General features: G+C 39.7%; 1 protein-coding gene across 1 annotated transcript in view; it reads left to right on the forward strand.

The window, feature by feature from the left end:
- Positions 1 to 23297, forward strand: part of engl (endoglin, like) — a 26411-nt gene extending 3114 nt beyond the window's left edge. Inside the window, exons 2-10 of the mRNA XM_028599079.1 lie at positions 325 to 442; positions 7021 to 7190; positions 11035 to 11172; positions 12991 to 13165; positions 14037 to 14208; positions 14292 to 14433; positions 15394 to 15586; positions 21585 to 21754; positions 23133 to 23297. Coding sequence (XP_028454880.1) covers positions 325 to 442; positions 7021 to 7190; positions 11035 to 11172; positions 12991 to 13165; positions 14037 to 14208; positions 14292 to 14433; positions 15394 to 15586; positions 21585 to 21754; positions 23133 to 23297 — 1443 coding nt within the window. The remainder of the gene's footprint in view (positions 1 to 324; positions 443 to 7020; positions 7191 to 11034; positions 11173 to 12990; positions 13166 to 14036; positions 14209 to 14291; positions 14434 to 15393; positions 15587 to 21584; positions 21755 to 23132) is intronic.
- The last annotated feature ends 592 nt before the right edge of the window (positions 23298 to 23889 follow it).

Here is a 23889-nt window from a genome sequence, read left to right on the forward strand (position 1 = left end):
TTTTATATATATATATATACCAGAGCACGTTTTTCTCCCATCCTGGAATGCTGTGTGGACTGATCAGACCCTCCTCCACAGCGCTTTGGAGGAAGGTCTGGCAATGTTCCCAGAATGCATTGCCCGGCTGCTCAAATAGAAAACGAAAAGGAAGCGTGGAAATAAAGCTGCCAGTGGACACGTACCATCAGATTGTCTAGTTGTAATCTTTGCAGCTCTAACTCCGTTGTATCAGTGACTGGGTCAGTTTACAACAGTACAAACTATCGAATGTATTACATAATGTGCGTTCTGTGAGTCTTATTGCCTGTTTCTGTTCACTAGGATGTAAGAGGGGACATCCCGTTAAGTCAGTGTAGTGGTGAAATGTTGATGATGTCTTCGCTGCCAGGGGTTGGATGGACTGTTCTCTGTCTCCTTCTGCTCTGGGAGAGAACGGCAGGTAAGAACAACATTGCACCCGTTTATCTGCAAGGAAAAATGGTAACTGCAAACACATTAAAAGAGAATTTTATCATTATCATGTTTCAAAAAACATTTGAAAAGGATGCTAATCGACAACAACTTCAAGACTTTTAAGTTCTTATTGTAATTCATCCCATTTTGTACACTAACACCCTATTTCTTTTCAACAAGTGTGTTTATTAATTTTCATAATCACACTACAACAAATAATGCAGGTGCAAATCAGAACTGTCACAGTAAGGCTCATCTTCAATAAAATAAACATAAACATGACAGGGCTGTAACATGCGATATATGGCACAGTAAGTCAACATAAGTCATCCTTAATCAGACTGTGATGGTACTGGGCAGCTTCCAGTATGAATGTGATCAGATCAGACTGTGGTGGTACTGGGCAGCTTCCACTACGAATGTGGACCTGTGTGAATGTGATCAGGGCGTTCCTGCAAAAGTGAGGCTGCCTCTCAGTGAACCTTACCTGAATAAATAAAGGTTAAACAAAAAAATAAAATAAAAAATACAGGTGCAAATCAGAACTGTCACAGTAAGGCTCATCTTCAATAAAATAAACATAAACATGACAGGGCTGTAACATGCGATATATGGCACAGTAAGTCAACATAAGTCATCCTTAAGAATCACCGGTGGTCCAAATGTTAACTTATCCCAAAGAGAAAAGCACTTCAAATAAAACCAAGCAAAGACAAACAGACCTATACTAAATACATAACAATAGTCATTTGTTGATGGTTGACACACACGGAGAGCATGCCTCCAATGCTTTCCTCCCCTCTAAGAACACCATAAAGCACCGGTGTCAAACTCAAGGCCCGCGGTCCAAATCCGTCCCCTTGCCAGTTTTCATCCGGCCCACATATCAGTTTCGGTTCACAATAGATTTTGGCCTGCCTAGTTGTGTGCAGAAACCAAAAAGACGGGAAACTCTTTTCAAACTCATAATAATTATGCGACACTTAAAGCAGAATTTGGCAGATTTGCCGATTTTGACATTCAGAAATTTGCTAAAACTCTATGAAGGAACTTTTTTGCTGACTTTTGTCAACCAAACTGTAAGTGACAAAGCTGTATGAGACAATATGCAACAATACAGTCAACATTTTTTGACTTTCAATTAAATAAAAGCATGTCAATAAACTAAACATGTCTGGCCCTTAATGTGATTCTCATTTTCTAGTGTGGCCCATAGTGAAATTGAGTTTGACACTCGTGCCGTAAAGGATAGATATATTTACCCTTTAACATAAAAACATACACCCTATTTTATTGTTTTTGTTTTTCTAATTTTCTCTGATGCTCAGTGAAAGTAATGTTACTAAGAGGGGGTGGTTTCTTCCAGATGCAGGGTGTGGGACTGCACGCTGGAATTAGAGGATACCTAGCAGATAAATACAAAAATCTGTGAACAATATTTTACTACTGTATATTAATAGCCTAAGAAGTTTTTTGGATTATTTTTCCTTTTCTCTCTTTCTGCACAAAATAAAGTGTGAAGAAAGAAAGTCCCAGAAAACCCCTCAGGGGGCTCGGCACGTTGGGTTCCCCACAAAGTTTCAACAATACATAACTAATAAAAAACTAAAAGGGACAGAAGAAAGAAACATTGAAATGAGAGAACATTGATCCTTTCTTCTGTCCCTTTTTCATACAATATGTGGTTTCTTCATCAGTCTTTTCTTGGCTTCTAACCCTCACCTCACAATGTTTTATCTCGTATCAAGCCTTAATCCCTCACTACATTCATGTGGATGTTTCATTTAGTATCTTTGCTTCTATTGTCCCTGCTATTCATGTGGATTATTGTTATTTTAATCATCCTGTTCATGATGTATGTGTATGTTGTGTTTGATGTCTGTAAGCTACTGGGACCTTGAATGCCCCCTTGGGGATCAATAAAGTATCGATCTATCTATCTATCTATCTATCTATCTATCTATCTATCTATCTATCTATCTATCTATCTATCTATCTATCTAATATTGTGTGAATAAACTGTGGGGTATTTCCTCTGCTCAAGCAACCACAAATCAAAGGTCTTTATTGTAAGTGTCATAACGAAAGTGATTATTTCTACAGAGTTTCTTCTGGGAAATGTTCCAGTGCCCTCTGGCAGGGATTTAATTTAAACTCAGCACGCACACACCTTTTCTCCCAACCTCCACACTTCATATTCCAATGCATTGTCATAAGCGGGTTTGTATGATATCGTACGAATATTTATGCACACCTATTCGTATGATATGATGACAAAAAGGCAAATTCCGGCTGGTCATGTGACGCTGGCTACAGAGTGTGGAAGTTGAGATTAGCCGACAAAAAATGAGCGTCATGCGGCGACGGTTAATTTCAGGCACTAAAAGGACTAGATTAGAAAAAAGATTATGGTTTGGATTAAAACTCTCGCGAGAAACAAACACTTGTTTCCTGGATATTTTAACCTGCTCCCCAGCTTGAAAGTTCTGTCTTTTATGACCCAAACATCTATACCGGCCTGCAGCAGTCAATGTGGTGCATACACAGCAGTAAATACATGCAATACATACGAATTACAGAGCTTTACTTTTCATAGTGACATCAATGTGCGAACGGTTCATGAAAACAGCCTGCATAGTCACCTTAGACAGTATATAAGAATGGACCACCAGAGCCCGTTGCCTTTGGACGGAGACCAGTGAAGGATATCAGAAGTCTCTTTTCCGGTGCTGGCTGAGCGTTACTCAGCCCGGTCTCATGGAAGTTCGTGTAAATGTGACGTTATTTGAATCTATTGATACGTGTTCACGGAGACGTTTTTGTCGGCTCTTACGTGGTGGACAACACGAAAATGTTAAGTAATGTATTTCAATGGGAAGCATATTTTGTGGCCACAGCACGAAATTGTAGGGAGTAATATAAGAAGCCGAAAATCCGCGTAGGGAGGTTGGTCGGGGTGGTGGACGGGTCAAACAACACGGGACTTTCACCCGGGCGAGCGGGGATCGCGTCCCGCGTGCGGCGCTTTGTTTCCCGGGGATGGCGTCCCTGCGTGTGGTATTTTATCCCGCGTGTTACTGTGGCGCGTCTCCCGGCGTTTACGGCGCCCTTTTTCCGCAGGCCGCCTCGCGAGCGCCTCCCGGCTTATGGAGCGACCCGGCATTCTTTCCCCATTTACACGTAAAAAATAATGTGACATTTGAGCGTAAAAAAAAAGTAACATTTACACGTAAAAAATAATGTGACATTTACACGTAAAAAATAATGTGACATTTACACGTAAAAAATAACGTGACATTTACACGTAAAAAATAACGTGACATTTACACGTAAAAAATAACGTGACATTTACACGTAAAAAATAATGTGACATTTGAGCGTAAAAAAAAAGTAACATTTACACGTAAAAAATAATGTGACATTTACACGTAAAAAAAAAAGTGACATTTACACGTAAAAAATAATGTGACATTTACACGTAAAAAATAATGTGACATTTGAACGTAAAAAATAATGTGACATTTACACGTAAAAAATAATGTGACATTTACACGTAAAAAATAATGTGACATTTACACGTAAAAAATAATGTGACATTTACACGTAAAAAATAATGTGACATTTGAACGTAAAAAATAATGTGACATTTACACGTAAAAAATAATGTGACATTTACACGTAAAAAATAATGTGACATTTACACCTAAAAAATAATGTGACATTTACACGTAAAAAATAATGTGACATTTGAACGTAAAAAATAATGTGACATTTACACGTAAAAAATAATGTGACATTTACACGTAAAAAATAATGTGACATTTACACCTAAAAAATAATGTGACATTTACACGTAAAAAATAACGTGACATTTACATGTAAAAAATAATGTGACATTTACACGTAAAAAATAATGTGACATTTGAACTTAAAAAAAAAAGTGACATTTACACGTAAAAAATAACGTGACATTTACACGTAAAAAATAATGTGACATTTACATGTAAAAAATAATGTGACATTTGAACGTAAAAAAAAGTGACATTTACACGTAAAAAATAATGTGACATTTACACGTAAAAAATAATGTGACATTTGAACGTAAAAAATAATGTGACATTTACACGTAAAAAATAATGTGACATTTGAACGTAAAAAATAATGTGACATTTACACGTAAAAAATAATGTGACATTTACACGTAAAAAATAATGTGACATTTACACCTAAAAAATAATGTGACATTTACACCTAAAAAATAACGTGACATTTACATGTAAAAAATAATGTGACATTTACACGTAAAAAATAATGTGACATTTGAACTTAAAAAAAAAAGTGACATTTACATGTAAAAAATAATGTGACATTTGAACGTAAAAAAAAGTGACATTTACACGTAAAAAATAATGTGACATTTACATGTAAAAAATAATGTGACATTTGAACGTAAAAAATAATGTGACATTTACACTTAAAAAAATGTGACATTTACAACATGTAAAAATAATGTGACATTTGAACGTAAAAAAATAATTTACACGTGTGACATTTACATGTAAAAAATAATGTGACATTTGAACGTAAAAATAATGTGACATTTACACGTAAAAATAATGTGACATTTACACGTAAAAAATAATGTGACATTTACACGTAAAAAAATAATTTGACATTTGACACTTAAAAAAAATGTGACATTTACAAAAATAATGTGACATTTACGTAAAAAATAATGTGACATTTGAACTTAAAAAAAAATGTGACATTTACACGTAAAAAATAACGTGACATTTACACGTAAAAAATAATGTGACATTTACATGTAAAAAATAATGTGACATTTGAACGTAAAAAATAATGTGACATTTGAACGTAAAAAATAATGTGACATTTACACGTAAAAAATAATGTGACATTTGAACGTAAAAAAAAATGTGACATTTACACGTAAAAAATAACGTGACATTTACACGTAAAAAATAATGTGACATTTGAACGTAAAAAAAAGTGACATTTACACGTAAAAAATAATGTGACATTTACACGTAAAAAATAATGTGACATTTGAACGTAAAAAATAATGTGACATTTACACATAAAAAATAATGTGACATTTACACGTAAAAGATAATGTGACATTTGAACTTAAAAAAAAATGTGACATTTACACGTAAAAAATAACGTGACATTTACACGTAAAAAATAATGTGACATTTACATGTAAAAAATAATGTGACATTTGAACGTAAAAAAAAGTGACATTTACACGTAAAAAATAATGTGACATTTACACGTAAAAAATAATGTGACATTTGAACGTAAAAAATAATGTGACATTTACACGTAAAAAATAATGTGACATTTACACGTAAAAAATAATGTGACATTTACACGTAAAAAATAATGTGACATTTGAACGTAAAAAATAATGTGACATTTACACGTAAAAAATAATGTGACATTTACACGTAAAAAATAATGTGACATTTGAACGTAAAAAAAAATGTGACATTTACACGTAAAAAATAACGTGACATTTACACGTAAAAAATAATGTGACATTTACACGTAAAAAATAATGTGACATTTGAACTTAAAAAAAAATGTGACATTTACACGTAAAAAATAACGTGACATTTACACGTAAAAAATAATGTGACATTTACATGTAAAAAATAATGTGACATTTGAACGTAAAAAAAAAGTGACATTTACACGTAAAAAATAATGTGACATTTACACGTAAAAAATAATGTGACATTTACACGTAAAAAACGAGAAAAACGTCTCCGTGAACACGTATCAATAGATTAAGAATAACGTGGACATTTACACGAACTGCCGTGAGACCGGTTTGCACTGAGCAGCCTCCAACTGAGCTTGAAGACGTGACGTGAGCAACCTGTCTGAAAGTGTGAAGTCTTCTGGTAGCTGTGCCGAGAGAAATCTCAATCATTCCCAATCTTACAGAGACGGAGAGTGTAGGTATATGTAAGGAGATAACATAGACACAGGCTAATTACTGATCACTAACATGCTAGTTAACATTAGTAATTACTGATCACTAACATGCTAGTTAACATTAGTAATTACTGATCACTAACATGCTAGTTAACATTAGTAATTACTGATCACTAACATGCTAGTTAGCATTAGTAATTAAACCTAAACAGATAATGTATGTCCAAACTGCCTGTGAGCTTCTCCTGTACTATACGGTAATTCCTCTACTGTGTGACAGTAAGTCTCGTGGTTATGACCCAATCGTTAGCCTATTTTTATAAAAGCGTCTGCTACGGAGCCATAACGTGAGCTACAAGGTAATGGAGCCTTTTATACATTGTCGTGTTTCTTTAGAAATAAACAATGGAGAAATAGAGTCTTTAAACGCTTCAGATGTAAAGTTATTCTCTGTCAAAGTGACGTCAGAATGAATGGGAGTCAATGGGATGCTAACGGGAGGTGATCGTTTTGTAGCATCAAAATGGCGCCATAGGAGGTTTGAGTTCTGAAGCGAAGCTTACCCCCCTTGATAGTCACGCATCTGCTGTTCCTCCTCAGCTCAAGGTGTGGAGATACGATGCTCCGTGGCACCGGTGGGGGCGCTGCACCCTGTTCGTGGTCTGCTGGAGAGGTTCGAGGCGGGTCCCGGCTGCGCTGCCAGAGAACGAGGAAACAAGGAAACTCACGTCATTGCAGTGAGGAGAGTAACAAACAGCCCCGAAAACAAGGTAATGACCTAACCCAAACTATGTTCTGTACTGTAGAACCATTGAATCAGGGATCTTCAGCAAGGGGTCCGGGACCCCCAGAGCGTTCTCAGAGTCACTGCAGGGGGGCCTCCAAATTATTGTTAATTTTTGAAAAGTTTTTTCAAAAGTTAAAAAGTCTTAACATAATTCCTACATATTACTAATATGTTAACATATTACTATTACTACAAATATAAATCCCCACTGATGGTAGGCTCACTGGCCAATATGTAATGTAGTCACTAAGGTAGCCATCCACAGATACAGTTCATCCCAAAGGAGTGACTGTTTAACATTAAAACATGATTTATAAAATCACGCCAACAAGTATTAGGTTATTTGAATAGCTTAGTATTCTATGCAAAAACAAAAGGTATTTATAAATGCTTTAGGCTGCTCTAAAGGTTATTGTAGGACCAGATTAATATGCAACTTCATTTTATACACTATATGTAGTAGGGGGTCCCTGATCCGTCTTTCTTTCAGTTAAGTAAGTAAGTAAGAAAGTAAAATTTATTTATAAAGCGCTTTTCACAGATAAAATCACAAAGTGCTGTACAAAAGAAGAGGTAAAACAAACAATATAAAAATGTATATACATATGTAAAATTAAAGTGACACTAGTGAAAACCCATCAACCAAAAGCTTTCCTAAATAAACATGTTTTCAGATCCTTTTTAAAAGAGACAACAGAGTCTGCCAGACGCATGGACAAGGGCAGGACGTCCCACAGTCTGGGAGCAACAAACTGAAAGGACAGGTCCCTTCGGGTCTCATAACGAGTCTTAGGGGCTACAAGCAGGTTCTGGCCAGAGGACCGAAGAGTCCGGCCAGAGGAATACGGCTTCAAAAGGTCCAGGATGTACTGTGGGGCCTGACCGTTTAAGGCTCTGAAAGTCAGCACTAAAATCTTAAAATCAATCCTGAATTTTACAGGGAGCCAATGGAGAGCCGACAAGACTGGAGTGATATGAGACCTTCGAGGAGCACCTGTTAAAAGTCTAGCTGCAGAATTTTGAACAATTTGCAATTTGTTCAGGGCGGACTTATTCAGACAAGTAAAAACAGAGTTGCAGTAGTCAAGTCTTGTTGATATAAAAGCGTGAATTATCATTTCCAGATCCTTTTTTGACAATATTTTGCATATTTTACAGATATTCCTAAAATGATATCTTATATCATCTTAGGAATATCTACGCGTGGCACTCCGTCCTACGCGTGGCACTCCAGTTTTGGAGGGAAAAACTCCGAAAATCGGCCCCGGGTAATACAAAAGTCCTGCATATGTGCCTTAATGCCAAGCAACGCAGCCCGATCATACTGTATGATTGCAGAGACACAACTGGTAGTTGATAGGGTTGACACAAAGAAAATCACAAGGAAGATTACAATTGTATGAGAGAGCAGAGAGGTGACCGACGCATAGCCAAAGACAGGCGCCATCTCCAGGAAAGTGCTGCTCCATCATTCTTAGTTAAGGGGTGCTTGGCTTAAAAAACGCTGAATACCCCTGCCATAGATAACCCATATGTAAGGGATCTAACTACAAATCCAGGAATCTCTGTATGAGTGTGTATATGTCTCCCGTATGCGCAGTACAGTAGCGTGGTGGGAAGTTACTATTATTAGTTTATATCCACGTTTTTCGACTTCCGAGATTGCTCCGTTGCCGCCAGAAATTCCACCGGATGTAACTGTTTTCGGCCAGATGTCCGTAGCCTCGTGAGATCGTCCTGATCTCATGAGCTCCAATATTCCACTCGCAGGTCAGTCTGGCATCTTGAGATAGAGAAAATTTGGAGCCGTTCGCCAAACGACCGACCAATCAGCGTTGGTTGTGAGGCGGGTTTAGGTGTGGCGCAACGAGAAGCGCCTGTTCGGTCTAAACAACGTGGAGGCTTCCACGGATGAGATGAGCGTAGCTATCGTAGCGAGTTTTATCCGAATTAGAAAGTATTCCTTCATTGAAAGAAGAGAAAAAAAACGGCACTGGAGGCTTTTCTCGGAGGAAAAGATGTTTTTGCTCTTCTCCCGGCTAGTTACGGCAAGAGTTTGATCTGATTGGTTGATTTGGCCTGTCTATCACCAACATAGGTGGTGATAGACAGATGGTTTATTCAATCAGATAACCAGGATTTTCGCCCCTTCCCAAAAGTTCTCCAACGGAAAGTTCCCAGATGGATATGCCAAGCAAATACAAAGCGATCCATCTGGTGGAGTCAGGTTAGGATGTCCGTCCCCTTCCTCTGTCTCTGTGTCGGGGTTCTAAACTCCGGTGGATTTGTGAGGACTATGGTTACCTGCTCCTCAGATCTCTGCAGGGTAAATCCAGACAGCTAGCTAGACTATCTGTCTGTCTGTCTGTCTAACCAGATCTCTGCATGGTAAATCCAGACAGCTAGCTAGACTATCTGTCTGTCTGTCTAACTGCTCCTCATATCTCTGCAGGGTAAATCCAGACAGCTAGCTAGACTATCTATCTATCTGTCTGTCTGTCTGTCTGTCTGTCTGTCTGTCTGTCTGTCTGTCTGTCTAACTGCTCCTCAGATCTCTGCAGGGTAAATCCAGACAGCTAGCTACACTGTCTGTCTGTCTGTCTAACTCAGATCTCTGCAGGGTAAATCCAGACAGCTAGCTGGACTATCTATCTGTCTGTCTGTCTGTCTGTCTGTCTGTCTGTCTAACTGCTCCTCAGATCTCTGCAGGGTAAATCCAGACAGCTAGCTAGACTATCTGTCCAATCAGAGTTTTCTGTTGCACGACTAAAACTACTTTTGAACGTACACATGTTCCACCAAAACTAGTTCCTTCCTGAGACTATTTAGCAGAGGCACCGTGGCTCCGTCTGGCGCTTAGCACCGCCTCAAGATGATTGTGATTGGTTTAAAGAAATGTCAATAAACCAGAGCATGCTGTGTGTACTAGCCAGGGCCTCCTCTGCAGCGCTGTGAAGGAAGGTCTGGCAATGCGAGTCTACTACATCCCTGGACGGCGGCTCATTGATTGCGGTTAACCAGCTCCGTTGAGAACCCCGGTCTCCTGGGTGAAAGTGCCGTGTTGTCTGACTCATCCATCACCTGGTATCTGATGCTGGGAGCCACTGACCAAGCGTCAGTATTTGACTTCCCGAGAATGAGAACGGTTGCCCTAGCCCAAGCATGTCTTCGGTGTGCCAAAAAGTGATCATCCGCCAAAAACTGATTAGATGTCTACCCTACACTATGAAAATCATACATAAAAACTTTTGGGCTCTCCAGCACATTGTTTTGCCGACGATTGTGTACATTTCTCTGCCCGTTCTGCACACTGTAGTAGCCCGGGCCACATCGCTACCTCGATGTGTGGCAGCTAGACGAAAATGAGGGGACATGCCGAATCTCTAGATGAGCCGAAGCCGCGCCTGATTAAGTTTAAGATAAAGTTGTTGGAAAAAAAATACTAATAAACCAAGCAATCGACCAATTCTGAACAGACACTGCACCACTGTATCTAAACACTCGATCTGTTTTGGGTTTCCACCGCAGACGGTACTTTTTAATGTAATTTGGCATGTTTTAAGATGATTTTTTTGGGGCTTTTCCGCCTTTAATTTTGACAGGTCAGCTAGGTGAGAAAGGGGAGGGAGAGACGATTCGAACCCTGGACCTTCTGCGTCAAGGCATAACCAACCTGGCCTCATTTGGCTTGTTTTATAACCTTTTACTACATGTTGTCAGCTTCAGCCCCCCGTTTATCTAACCCTTCTGTTACACACATTGAGCATGTGTGATGACTGGCTTTATAATGACCCCCACCCCCCTCCCCTGTCCTCTTCTGTCTGCAGGTGACGGTGTTGCTGAAGCCTTTGTTTCTGCACCCCTCACCTCTCAGAGCCGTCCACCTGCTGCTCAGCTCCAGGCTCCCTGTCACCTGGTGGCTGCAGGCGGAGAGACTGCCCCCCAACCTCCCCGTGCTGGTGCAGGTCAGTCCCAATCTGCCCATTACTTCTGTGTGATATCACGTCCTTTATGCCACCACCAATTCTTGTTTGATTGAAGGGATACGGGGAATTATTATTTTTTTCTTGTGCTTTCAAGATACCTTCCGGTGCATGCAAGATACTTTCTGGACAAGATACTTTGAGGTGTGCATAAGAAACTTTCTGGTGTGCATAAGAAACTTTCAAGATACTTTCTGGTGCATGCAAGATACTTTCTGGTGCATGCAAGATACTTTCTGGTGCATGCAAGATACTTTCTGGACAAGATACTTTCTGGTGCTCGCGAGAGACTTTTCTTGTAAGCACACGGAAGTATCTTGTGTCTACTGTAAGGCTAGCAAAATTATGCTAATGAAATACTGCTAACATTTGCGGCTAATGTTAATATTTCAAATTCACAGCATGAAATGTGTTAACAGTTACCGTATCATCTTTAAGTTTGTTGATGGCACTATATCAAGTACATTTCATTGTGTTTTCAGGAAGATGAATGTCCCGTCTATTCGGCAGCCATTCTGACTGATATTCAGATTGGTTTCTCATTAGCACGCAAAAGTATCGCACGCCCACGAGAAAGTTTGTTGTGTGCATGAGGGAAAAAAAATCCCCATGTCCCTTTTACGGGCTCCATATCTCTGATTTGGTTTATTTAACAACACATTGACGCATTTAAGAGAAATTAAATAAAAAAGGACATGCAAAGGAAACTCAGGAACCACTCAGGGAGCTTAATGTTACAATTATTCAACAATATATAATATTAAGAGAAAACATATATTGTATGAAAAAGGGACAGAAGAAAGGAACAATGAAATGAGAAAATATTTGTTTTTCTCTCATTTCAAAGTGTGATGCAAATTAAAATGTACACCGATATTCCTTAATGTCCAAAAACAAATAAGATGAGTTATGAGTGAGAATGAGATCAATGCTCTCATTCTTCTGAGACTCCTTGAGTGGTTTGTTGAAGCAGCATTTACGACCTCCATTTACGTTTCTAGTGGCTGCACCCCTCAGTGGCTGTGATTGTGTGATGTAAATCCCTGCCAGAGGGCACTGGAACATTTCCCAGAAGAAACTCTGTAGAAATAATCACTTTCGTTATGACACTTACAATAAAGACCTTTGATTTGTGGTTGCTTGAGCAGAGGAAATACCCCACAGTTTATTCACACAATATTAAAAAGAAGAAAAAAAGCATTACATAGATAGATAGATAGATAGGTAGGTAGGTAGGTAGATATATAGATAGATAGATGGATAGATAGATAGATAGATAGATAGATAGATACTTTTTTGATCCCCAAGGGGAAATTCCAGGTCCCAGTAGCTTACAGACATCAAACACAGCATACACATACATCATGAACAGGATGATTAAAATAACAATAATCCACATGAATAGCATGGACAATAGAAGCAAAGATACTAAATGAAAAATCCACATGAATGTAGTGAGGGATTAAGGCTTGATACGAGATAAAACATTGTGAGGTGAGGGTTAGAAGCCAAGAAAAGACTGATGAAGAAACCACATATTGTATGAAAAAGGGACAGAAGAAAGGATCAATGTTCTCTCATTTCAATGTTTCTTTCTTCTGTCCCTTTTAGTTTTTTATTAGTTATGTATTGTTGAAACTTTGTGAGGAACCCAACGTGCCGAGCCCCCTGAGGGGTTTTCTGGGACTTTCTTTCTTCAAACTTTATTTTGTGCAGAAAGAGAGAAAAGGAAAAATAATCCAAAACACATCTGAGGCTATAGTAAAATATTGTTCACAGATTTTTGTATTTATCTGCTAGGTATCCTCTAACTCCAGCGTGCAGTCCCACACCCTGCATCTGGATGTCCAGACGGTGCATTCGCTGCCTTTTCGTCCACGTGCGCTGCACCGCTGGGCTCTGAGACACCACGGCAGCCTGTCCTCTCTGACATACATGCCACATGGAAACCGAGTCTACGTCCAACTGGGAGAGGGTGAGCCGCCAAGAAACCAAATATCATTTCAATCGGGAGAGACTTCGTTGCAGATATGCACGGATTTATTGTATGAATGCATAATATGACATGTACTAGTCTTTGGAGATTAGACTCCATCATTATGAAATTATATATATATATAGGGGTTAGAAAGCCACAAGATCGGAGGAGCAAGGGGAGGAGGAGGGTTGAGCTTTGAGCCTGAAATGAGAGAGACAGGTTTAAAAACAGGGATGTCATGCTGTGATTGGCTCGTGAAATTCGAGGCCACTTCTGATTGGTTAAAATACGCCTCTAACAGCTGTTCAGTTCAGAAGAGAGAGAAATGCGATTAAGTTTAGAAGTCTTCCTGCAAGAATTTACGCTGAGCTCCATGCTGATGATTAGGGCTGCCCTCTCCTAGCCTAGCTTTGGTCTTAGTCGACTAAGATTTCTTTAGTCGATTAGTCATTTTTGTATGCTTTTTTCATGCTGAATGATTTAGTTCCAAGAAACGTCTGAGCACATCTCGCTAGCATGCTAATGGTTAGCCCCCTAGGCCCCTCGTTTCGGCTAGTGACGTAGAAAGCAGATTTTGACCAGCTCACCAGGAGACTGAAGGCAGGACACATTCAGAAACCGGATCTCACTCAGAACACCACGGATGGATTTTTTTCAAAGTTTGTATACGTGTGGAAGCACCAGAGACACAAAATAACACCCCAAATCCCAGAAAAAGTGATTTTGTTTTCATAATATGGGCACTTTAAATTCAGGCTTATCTCCCCCTCTATACAGACACTCGAGGCACAGGTCAGACAGATTGTGGAGAAAGATCTTGCGAAAGCTTCTCCCCTCTTGCCTGTTGCTTTGTCTCTATATATCACAGATCCAACGCTGCCTGCCGTGTGCCAGCTGCAGTCCATGTTCCTCTCTCCCAACTACATGACCTCGGAGCTGCAGCCGCAAGAAGTGCAGGGCTGCGCTGACGTGTCAGCGGGTGGGATCAGCCCTGAAGTCCACGTGATCAAGCTGCATTCAGCGGGCTCCGGGCTCTGTGGGTGAGAACATGCAGCCTCGGGAAAAACCTGGCAAGAGCATTTATGGCATGCAATGTTAAATCCTGTCTCTCTGTGTCCCTCAGCTCTCTCCAGGTGGAGGTGATCATCTCTCTTGTGCCCCTGGTGGCTTCAAACATCCAGACGGTTGTTCTGATCCTCAGCAGCTCTGTGCCGGTCAACTGGGCCATTGTTGCTCCAGGTGTCCGGGGTCATGTCTCTGTTCATGTAAGGGCCCCATCTCTTCTTTGCATCTGAAGATGTATATCTTGTATCTGTGGTTTTCCCATAACGTGTCATTCGCTCTGGACATTAAACATGGCCAATACCCGCTGACGTAAAAAGAACAATTAAAAGTTGTCCAGTTGAACCCAACCAAACCTCTCAATTTTTCTCTTGTAGATGGGTTGGATGGCCAAGGCAACTTGTTTTGTTTGCAGATAGCAAGTTCTACTTCTTTTACTCTGTTAACTGTGTAGCCCAGTTTATTTGCTCCACAACAGTTGATGGAAATGCACCTCATTAGCATTTCTTTTTTTGCAACATTTCAGAAATTTGCTTGGATGGAAACCTGCTTTTGTTGCTGTTGATGTCTGATTTGATAAATGCTTGGTTTATCATTTTGAACGATAAATGATTGAGTTTGAATTTGAGAACAAACTTGCCTACAACATCTCTCTAGACACAACGTCAAAAGCCGTTGCATTTTTCTGTATGACCCCGGACACAGTTAAAATCTCTTTTTTTTCTCATAATAATGACACATGTACGTTTGTTTGTGTGAAAGCTTTTATTAAGCAGCTGTAGGAAGGCATTCAGAAATGTCAACAGATGAGGTCATCAGTGCACATGGGGCAAGAAGCGCACGTTAACACAGGCGCGCACCTACATAATAAGCTGTTTTAAATTTAAAATGTTCCATGCCTTATCAAGCTGATGTGACCAAGCCCGACCCAAACACAACATCATTTCTAAATATCTGACTGAACTCGGCCCGGTGGGTCCCTAAACCCTAAATTTTCATGCCATGGGACCTTTAAGCCACAAACAGATAAAGATAAAGGATGAATAACCAACTGGGCAACCGGGTTTTCCAAATGTTGCATATTAAATTCTTGTCTTTTACTTGATTGATTAAAACTTGTCATGATATCCATGTATCTGTCTTCTCTCTCTCTGTCTCTGTAGTCCTCCAACAGTGTATCCCCACCTTACCCCCCTGAGCCTGGCCTGTACCTGTCCAGTACTCTGAACTCTGACCTGTCCACAACATCTGACCTTCTTGTGTGGGCCAATGAGAGCAGCTACACCAAGGTGACCTCATACACTGAGGCTGACCTGGCCAATCGCTTTGTGATCCAGCTGGCTGGGGGCAGGACAGGTCAGGACCCCTGTGTGTCTCTTTGTTTCCTTCACTGTGTGAGTGATGTGAACGTTTCGTTTTTTTTTTTTTTAAATCCCCCCTAGTTAATTTCTAACCTTCTTATGTATATAGGAGGATTATTTCCTTGGTGTTCTCTGTGTCCCTTTTGAAGCTATAATGTGCGACCATTTTATATTAAAGCTACAGTGAGTAGTTTCTGTCTCCCCGTGAGGAATTCTGAGTAATGACAACAACACTGTCAGCGCGTCCACATGATACAAGCCTTCGGTGATCGTGCACTACCCCCCTAGTACTAATTAGGGCTGGGCGATATGTCGATATTATATCGATATCGTGATATGAGACTAGATATCGTCTTAGATTTTAGATATCGTAATATCGTGATATGACCATAAGTGTCTTTTCTTGGTTTTAAAGGCTGCATTACAGTAAAATGATGTCATTTTCTGAACTTATCAGACTGTTGTAACTGTTCTATTATTTGCCTTTACCCACTTAGTCATTATATCCAAATTACTGATGATTATTTATCAAAAATCTAAGTGTGAAGATATTTTGTATAGATATATATAATCTGTTTATTATTTATTCATTTGATTTTGCAACTGTTAACTGAAATAGCCGGTTTATATGAAACTATTTGTGACATGTCATATTTGGCTTTGACTTTGACTGAACTGCTCTCACTTTGCGGAAAAACAATATCGGGATATATATCGTATATCGATATTCAGCCAAAATATATCGGGATATGACTTTTGGTCCATATCGCCCAGCCCTAGTACTAATCTAAATGTATTCATGTCAGGCACGGATTTAGAATGCAGAGGCCCCTGGGCACAAAATCTTGGAGGCCCCCCCTCCACCCTCTCAGAACTTATGGCCCAAACTCACACAGCATCTACATTTTTAGAAACAGTAAAAGTAAGCTGTGGGTTTTTCTTTAGTTTAAAACAAAACCACTTTCTCCAACTCCATTTCTTGTGATGTTAATTGTGACTCTATCAATATCTATAAAACAAAGGACAAAATTGAAACTATCACAGAACAAAATCAACAGAATTTATTGCAATAAAGCAGATTAAAATCTATGAAAATACAGCCTAAAGAGCTGACTTTGGAAAAACAGCTGATTGTTGAGCACCTCTTTTACTCTCTCTCACTGTCTCTGAAAATAGGTTGCGTATAACTTATATATACGTATAGGCCTATACAGCTCACTCTCAGCGTGAAATGTAGTTCTCAAAGTTAAGTTGCACAACTTAATGTATGGCAACTATTTTATTCTATGTCATAATTTCCTGATATGTAATGACACCTGACAATGTAACGCCATTACCGATGTTGTTTAGCTCTACATCTCCACCAAATCCATCACCACGGCAACTCACTCCACTTTGACCATTGGCCTCAGTGAAATTAAATCATGGATGCAAACCAACTTTCTCAAACTTAACTGTGACAAATCATCGGTCCCAAATTCCTCTTCAAAACATCGCACAACTTTTGCTTCACCATCTGTAAATGCAATCTGTCTCCGTCCTCACACATCCACACCATCAGGAGTTAGTTTGGACAGCAACCTCTTCTTTGAAAAGCATGTCATCAAAATCACAACTGCCTTCTTCCACCCTAAAATCTGTATCAGTATCAGTATTATCTTATGGTTTATATGTTTGTATATTTGCACACTTTACATTTTAGAGAAAGAAGTATAGCCTACTTTATTTATTTATCATGTTTGTATTACATTATCTGCAGAAATTATTATATTTGGTGGTGACAAAACCCGTATTAAATATGCAGACCTACAGTTAGGTGATTTTGGCGTTGCAGAGATGCCTGCGATTGTCTGATATGAATGACCCCGTTCTGTCTTACACAGCAAACTAATTCTTCTTCACTGGTAAGACCAACAAACTGTAACATACATATAACATTAAAATAAAAAAACATAACATCTTGTGAATAGGCCTAAGCAGGGGTTAAATTGGGATTTGTTATGCCCGGGAATTTTTTTTTTAAAATAAACCGGTAAATGGCACTTTCTGGAGAGTTTTGTGCAAAGAAATGGAGAAATTGAGTCTTACATATGTGCAAAACTGCAAGGTTAAGAGCCTATACTTGCATTTACATTACTGTTAATCAGTCATCACTTGATTACACATTGTATTACCTTGTTGTGATATAAGAAGTGACCCATACAATGTGCCAAACATAATGAGCCACATGAAGAGACAGTGCAGCATATGACAGTAGCAACATCTGAGAAGATTTGGGTCTGTGGTGAGCGGGTCCACCTCACACAAACTTCCTTCTCCCAATCTCTCTCTTTACTAACACACACACGCACGCACGTGCGCGCACACACACACACACACACACACACACACACACGCAGACACGGCACCGAGTGGGGCTCTCGATGATAGGTTCTAAAATTATTAAAAACAACAAAGCTATACTTCACCGATTCTCTGCAGTGAACTGACGGAAAAAGCAAAAGATGTAGGCTCCTTTTAAAATATGCATGTGAAATATGACGTGAAAGTACCCTCAACTAGAGAATGACTCCCACATATGATGCATTTAAATGCATTCATTGATAAGCTTAGACCGCGTTTCTTGTCATAAAAATGAACAGCATTTAAACAGGTGTGTGTCCCTCCAGCCGGGCTGTGGTTCTCTGTCTGTCGTGCTGCTGATGCTCAGGGTGCTGATTTTGTTCTAATTGTTCATCTGAAATAGCCGGGCTGGATGTGGTGCTAAACTCCTCATCGCTAGCATCACCGCAGGCGCCGCCAGGCTCTTTATTAGTGTCGAGACGACTTGTGAAAAAAGTGGAGATGGTTGGAATATTACTCCTAATTAAATCCTCTCTGCTATCCTTCTCCCTTTTAGCTTTCCGTTTTGTGGCTCCGCTGCTCCACCGTTTTTTTATCCATGTTGTTTGTTTTGTTTTCTCGATGTCCTCTACTCTCTCTCTCTCACTCTCTCACTCTATCCTCCACCGCCTGTCTTGCCGCTATCAACAGTTTCCGCGGTAACCTGACTCGTAGTCATTAGACACAGCCTAAAAACTGATCATAATACTTTTTTGTGTGCAACTAAATTATTGTTAACACACATACACACAAACACACACTAATTAATTAATTTTATTTGTAATTTAATTTTAAATAGAAAAAAAAAAAGGATGAGGCCACACAGTTAGTGGGGTCTTGGAGGCCCCCTAGAGGTCGGAGGTCCCCGGGCACCGGCCCAATCGGCCCGGTGGTAAATCCGGCCTTGATTCATGTATTTTTATTTTCTTTCATTGGCTCATATACGTTGTGGAAACGTATTCCGAGCTGCACGTCCCCTGCCCTTTGCCATAATGTGCAACGTAACACATGCACTATGTTTTATGTGTGCGCACTCGCATATAAAAAAAATACATTGACGATGGCGACACCAAGTCCTCCCGGTGTTGTGCCTTTTGTCATTAGTTTTGCTTTCAATAACTTTGTAAACAGTGGCAGTAAGCGAACAGCTACATGCAAGGTGTTTGGCACCAAGATAAATGATGCCGGATCAACTTCATCAGGCATCTTAAAATGCACCCAGATAGGTCAGTCACTGGGTAATGTGAAAGAGACGTTACATTTAGCATATATCGTCACAGGAAACAAGCTAACCAGCGCAAAGTGTTGTGCTAATGCTGGGAACAGGCACATTGTATCTATATAGTTGTATACATATGATGTGACAGACCAAGGTTAATATTTGGGTGAGGCTATTTGCACCCCTGGTACAATTAGCAGTGTATGCTATTTGTACCCTGGTGCAATTAGAAATGAATGCTATTTGTACCCCGCCGGTGCACACAGCAATGTGTTCTATTAATACCCCATCTGGTACAAATATCAATGTATGCTATTTGCACCCCTGTGCATTTACAGGACCTTGGCATATATTTACACACAGATCCATACTACTCATGTATTACACCTTTTTGGAATATTATCGCTGACATTTTTACCATAACCAATCCCACTCCGAGAAAAATCGCATCTTGCGCAATTGCATGCAAATTATCCAATCCAAAATTACAAAATGAATATCACCTCACAAGGGAATCGAACACCTAACTCCCATACCAAACGTAAACGTTCTAACCACTCACCTAGCAGTTCCAAGGGGATAAGCTTCGCTTCAGAACGCGTAGCTCCTATGGCGCCATCTTGATGCTACCAAGCCATCACCTCCCGTTAGCATCCCATTGACTCCCATTCATTTTGACGTCACTTTGACAGAGAATAACTTTACATCTGAAGCCTTTAAAGACTCTATTTGTCTGTTGTTCATTTCTAAAGAAACACGACAATGTTTAAAAGGCTCCATTACCTTGTAGCTCACGTTATGGCTCCGTAGCAGACGCTTTTATAACAATAGGCTAACGATTGGGTCATAACCACGAGACTTACTGTCACACAGTAGAGGAATTACCGTATAGTACAGGAGAAGCTCACAGGCAGTTTGGACTTCCATTATGTGTTTAGGTTTAATTACTAATGTTAACTATCATGTTAGTGATCAGTAATTAGCCTGTGTCTATGTTATCTCCTTACATATACCTACACTCTCCGTCTCTGTAAGATTGGGAATGATTGAGATTTCTCTCGGCACAGCTACCAGAAGACTTCACACTTTCAGACACGTTGCTCACGTCACATCTACGTTGTCTCTCTCAGTTGGAGGCTGCTCAGTAAAGCAAGAGATCACCGGAAAAGAGCTTCTAATATCCTTCACTGGTCTCCGTCCAGAGACACGGGGTCTATTGGTCCATTATATATATATGTCAATGAGCAGTTCTTACAGGATGCTACACAACTGTTTACCACTTGCTTTCTTCAAGCCTCGGTTGCTAGGTAACCGTACTGTATACAAAAAATAGGTACTAACTAACAAACTGCGGTCATGGAAGATGAACGTCCGCCATGATTTCGGTGCACCCGAGCAACGTGTTTTTGTTGTTACGTCACAGGGTGTGAATAGCTCAGCTGTGTGGCCGAGGCTATTCGTACCGGGGGTACAGGCAAATAGACACTCCGTTAATATTTCCCCAGGTCCGAGGGCTAGAGGGATGTGTTAAGTAGACCCCATAAAGTTCTCCTACAGCTGATTTTGATACTGTATTGTATGGATGGTAGCTACAGGATATGCTTTGAATTCATAAGATTTAACAATACAGTGTTAGGGACAGATCAGATGGCCAGAGACTGGAGACTTGACTTGGACTCCTGGCAAAAGACTTGAGACTTGCCCCTCAAAGACTAAGTAATAAGTAAGTAATAATCGTTATTTGTGAGTGTCCCAAGGGTTAAAAAGAAGACAATTGGGGAACGGGCCTTTTCCTTCCGCGCACCAACATTGTGGAACAGCTTACCTCTGAACATCAGGCAGGCTTGTTCTGTTGAGGTTTTTAAAGCAAAGCTAAAGACCCATCTGTTTACTGTTGTGTATGAGACCTAATTTTTAATTTAATGTTTTTCTGAGAGTGTGTGTTATATTTTAGTCATTGGAACTGTTTTTAAACTGCATTTTCTATGTTCTGTACAGCACTTTGACTTGAAAGCGCTTTATAAATAAATGTATTATTATTATTTGGGCTCGGACTGTATGCTTTTGTCCCGATTCGACTCCTTCATGATACATGGGTTTCAATTGTATTTGTATTGCCATTTTCATTTATTGCAATTCTAGCAATAGAGATCATGTTGTGATTCGATAGTATTGAGTGTGCGATTTTCTTTTCCTTTTTTACCAAAACAAAAGTTGAATATTAACTACACTTCTAGAGACAATACATCATGAGACATTTCTAAAAGCTAATTGTTTTCTTAGAAGAACAAACATCACACATCTGTCAGTCTGACATTTATTTCATTTGTAAAGAAGAACCTAACGTGGATCTTGGCTGTCTCTGTGTCTCCTCTCTGTCTGTCTACCACAGACGTGGCCACGGGGGTGAATCCGCTGGTTGGGAGGCCTCAGTGGGCCGAGGAGCGCAGGCTGAGGCAGTGGCTGAACGGAGGAGGCAGACCAGGGGGAGGCCAACAGAGTTTCACGGTGCAGTGTGAGGACGGACGCCTCAGCGTGAGCGTAGACCAACACATCCTGCAGGTCTTCATAACTCAATATTAGCTGCAGGGTTAAGATGTAAACAGTTCATGAAGAGAGAAAAGCTGGATGCCAGCGCTTTAAGGGGTCCCTGGACTAAAAAAGCCCCCCGATCTACCATTTAACATGTGAATGGCAGCAGAAACATGTCTATTAGCATCCACAACAACAAGATATGTTTACAGTACAGGCCAAAAGTTTGGACACACTTTCTCATTCAATGCGTTTCCTTTTATTTTTTTATGATTATTTACATTTTAGATTCTCACTGAAGGCATCAAAACTATGAATGAACACATATGGAATTATGTACTTAACAAAAAAGTGTGAAATAACTGAAAACATGTCTTATATTTTAGATTCTTCAAAGTAGCCACCCTTTGCTTTTCTATTAATAAGGGAAATAATTCCACTAATGAACCCTGACAAAGCACACCTGTGAAGGTAAAACCATTTCAGGTGACTACCTCATGAAGCTCATTGAGAGAACACCAAGGGTTTGCAGAGTTATCAAAAAAAGCAAAGGGTGGCTACTTTGAAGAATCTAAAATATAAGACATGTTTTCAGTTATTTCACACTTTTTTGTTAAGTACATAATTCCATATGTGTTCATTCATAGTTTTGATGCCTTCAGTGAGAATCTACAATGTAAAAAGTCATGAAAATAAAGAAACACATTGAATGAGAAGGTGGGTCCAAACTTTTGGCCTGTACTGTACATTTTTCAAACTTGCAACAAAACTCAACAATAATCACCAATTAAATATACTAGGGCTGGGCAATATATCGATATCGTAATATAAGACTAGATATCGTCTTAGATTTTGGATTTCATAATATCGTAAATGGCTTAAGTGTATATTCCTGGTTTTAAAGGCTGCATTACAGTAAAATTATGTCATTTTCTGTTTCTAGACTGTTCTAGCTTTTCTATTATTTGTACCTTTACCAACTTAGTCATTATATCAACATTACTGAAGATTATTTATCTAAAATCTCATTGTGAAGATATTTTGTTAAAGCACCAATTGTCAACCCTATAATATCGCCACAATATCGAAATCAAGGTATTAGGACAAGAATATCGCAATATCTGATTTTCTCCATATCGCCCAGCCCTAAAAAATACTAACCTTTTTATTTTTTCTAGGAAAATCTTGTGAACATAAAACATTTTTCAAGCTGCTGCAATCAATTTTATTTATTTATTTTTTTTACTAGCAACTGATCACATGCCTACGTGTGATAAAGTGACAAACCCACAGATAATTATTACCAAACTCAGCTCTTCGGAGCATTTTAGTGTTGTTCTCTTTATTTAGTTTTTTTTTATTATTTATTTGGACGTTATGTCGTCTCACTATCAGTTCTTTCCTCCAGAGCTTGTCTGTCCCGGTGGCTGCCGTGACTCTACGAGATGCAACGTGCCAGGCTCAGTCCAATGGAAGTCATTTCCTGTTGGTGTTCCCAGTCATTTCCTGTGGCACTGAGGGTCTGCTCCTGGGACATCCTCGAAGGGTGAAGTACAAAAACATGGTGAGATAAGATATTTGGACAGAAATGGTTTAGAGATCAACCTGATCTCACAGAATTCCGGGAAATGAACATGGCCCCTTAACTCAAATCTGTGGCAGTTTCAAGGAATCGCAAAAAATTCCCTGATGGGCCCACGGAAGAACCTAGGGTGTTGTGGTGTGTGGCGGGAGAGTGAGGACCCAAATGCAGAGAGAGGAAGGCAGGCAGGAGATGGTGGAACTCAGGGATTTAATAAACGTAAAACGGCAGTACAAGACTGGAAACTCACAAAAATAAACTGACGGGAAAAACATAGGCAGGAGCAATACAGACGCAGGAACGGACACAAAGCACAGGGAGGAAACACAAGGGCATGGCCACAAACTAAACAGGTACGGACACAAAACGATCTGACACAAGACAAGGGGATCACAGAGGCTAAATACATGATGGTACATGGTGATGGGTGAATCAGAAACAGGAGAGACAACAGGTGAAGCACATCAGGGCGGGGCAGGACAATAACAAGGAAGGGAAAACACAGGAAGTAAAGTGGACAAGACAAAACAGAAAACCAACTATCAGAATAAAACAGGAAGCAGAACACAAACAGGGAAACATG

This window comes from Perca flavescens, chromosome 15 (assembly GCF_004354835.1).
Source record: "Perca flavescens isolate YP-PL-M2 chromosome 15, PFLA_1.0, whole genome shotgun sequence".
In the NCBI taxonomy this organism is placed as follows: Eukaryota; Metazoa; Chordata; class Actinopteri; order Perciformes; family Percidae; genus Perca; species Perca flavescens.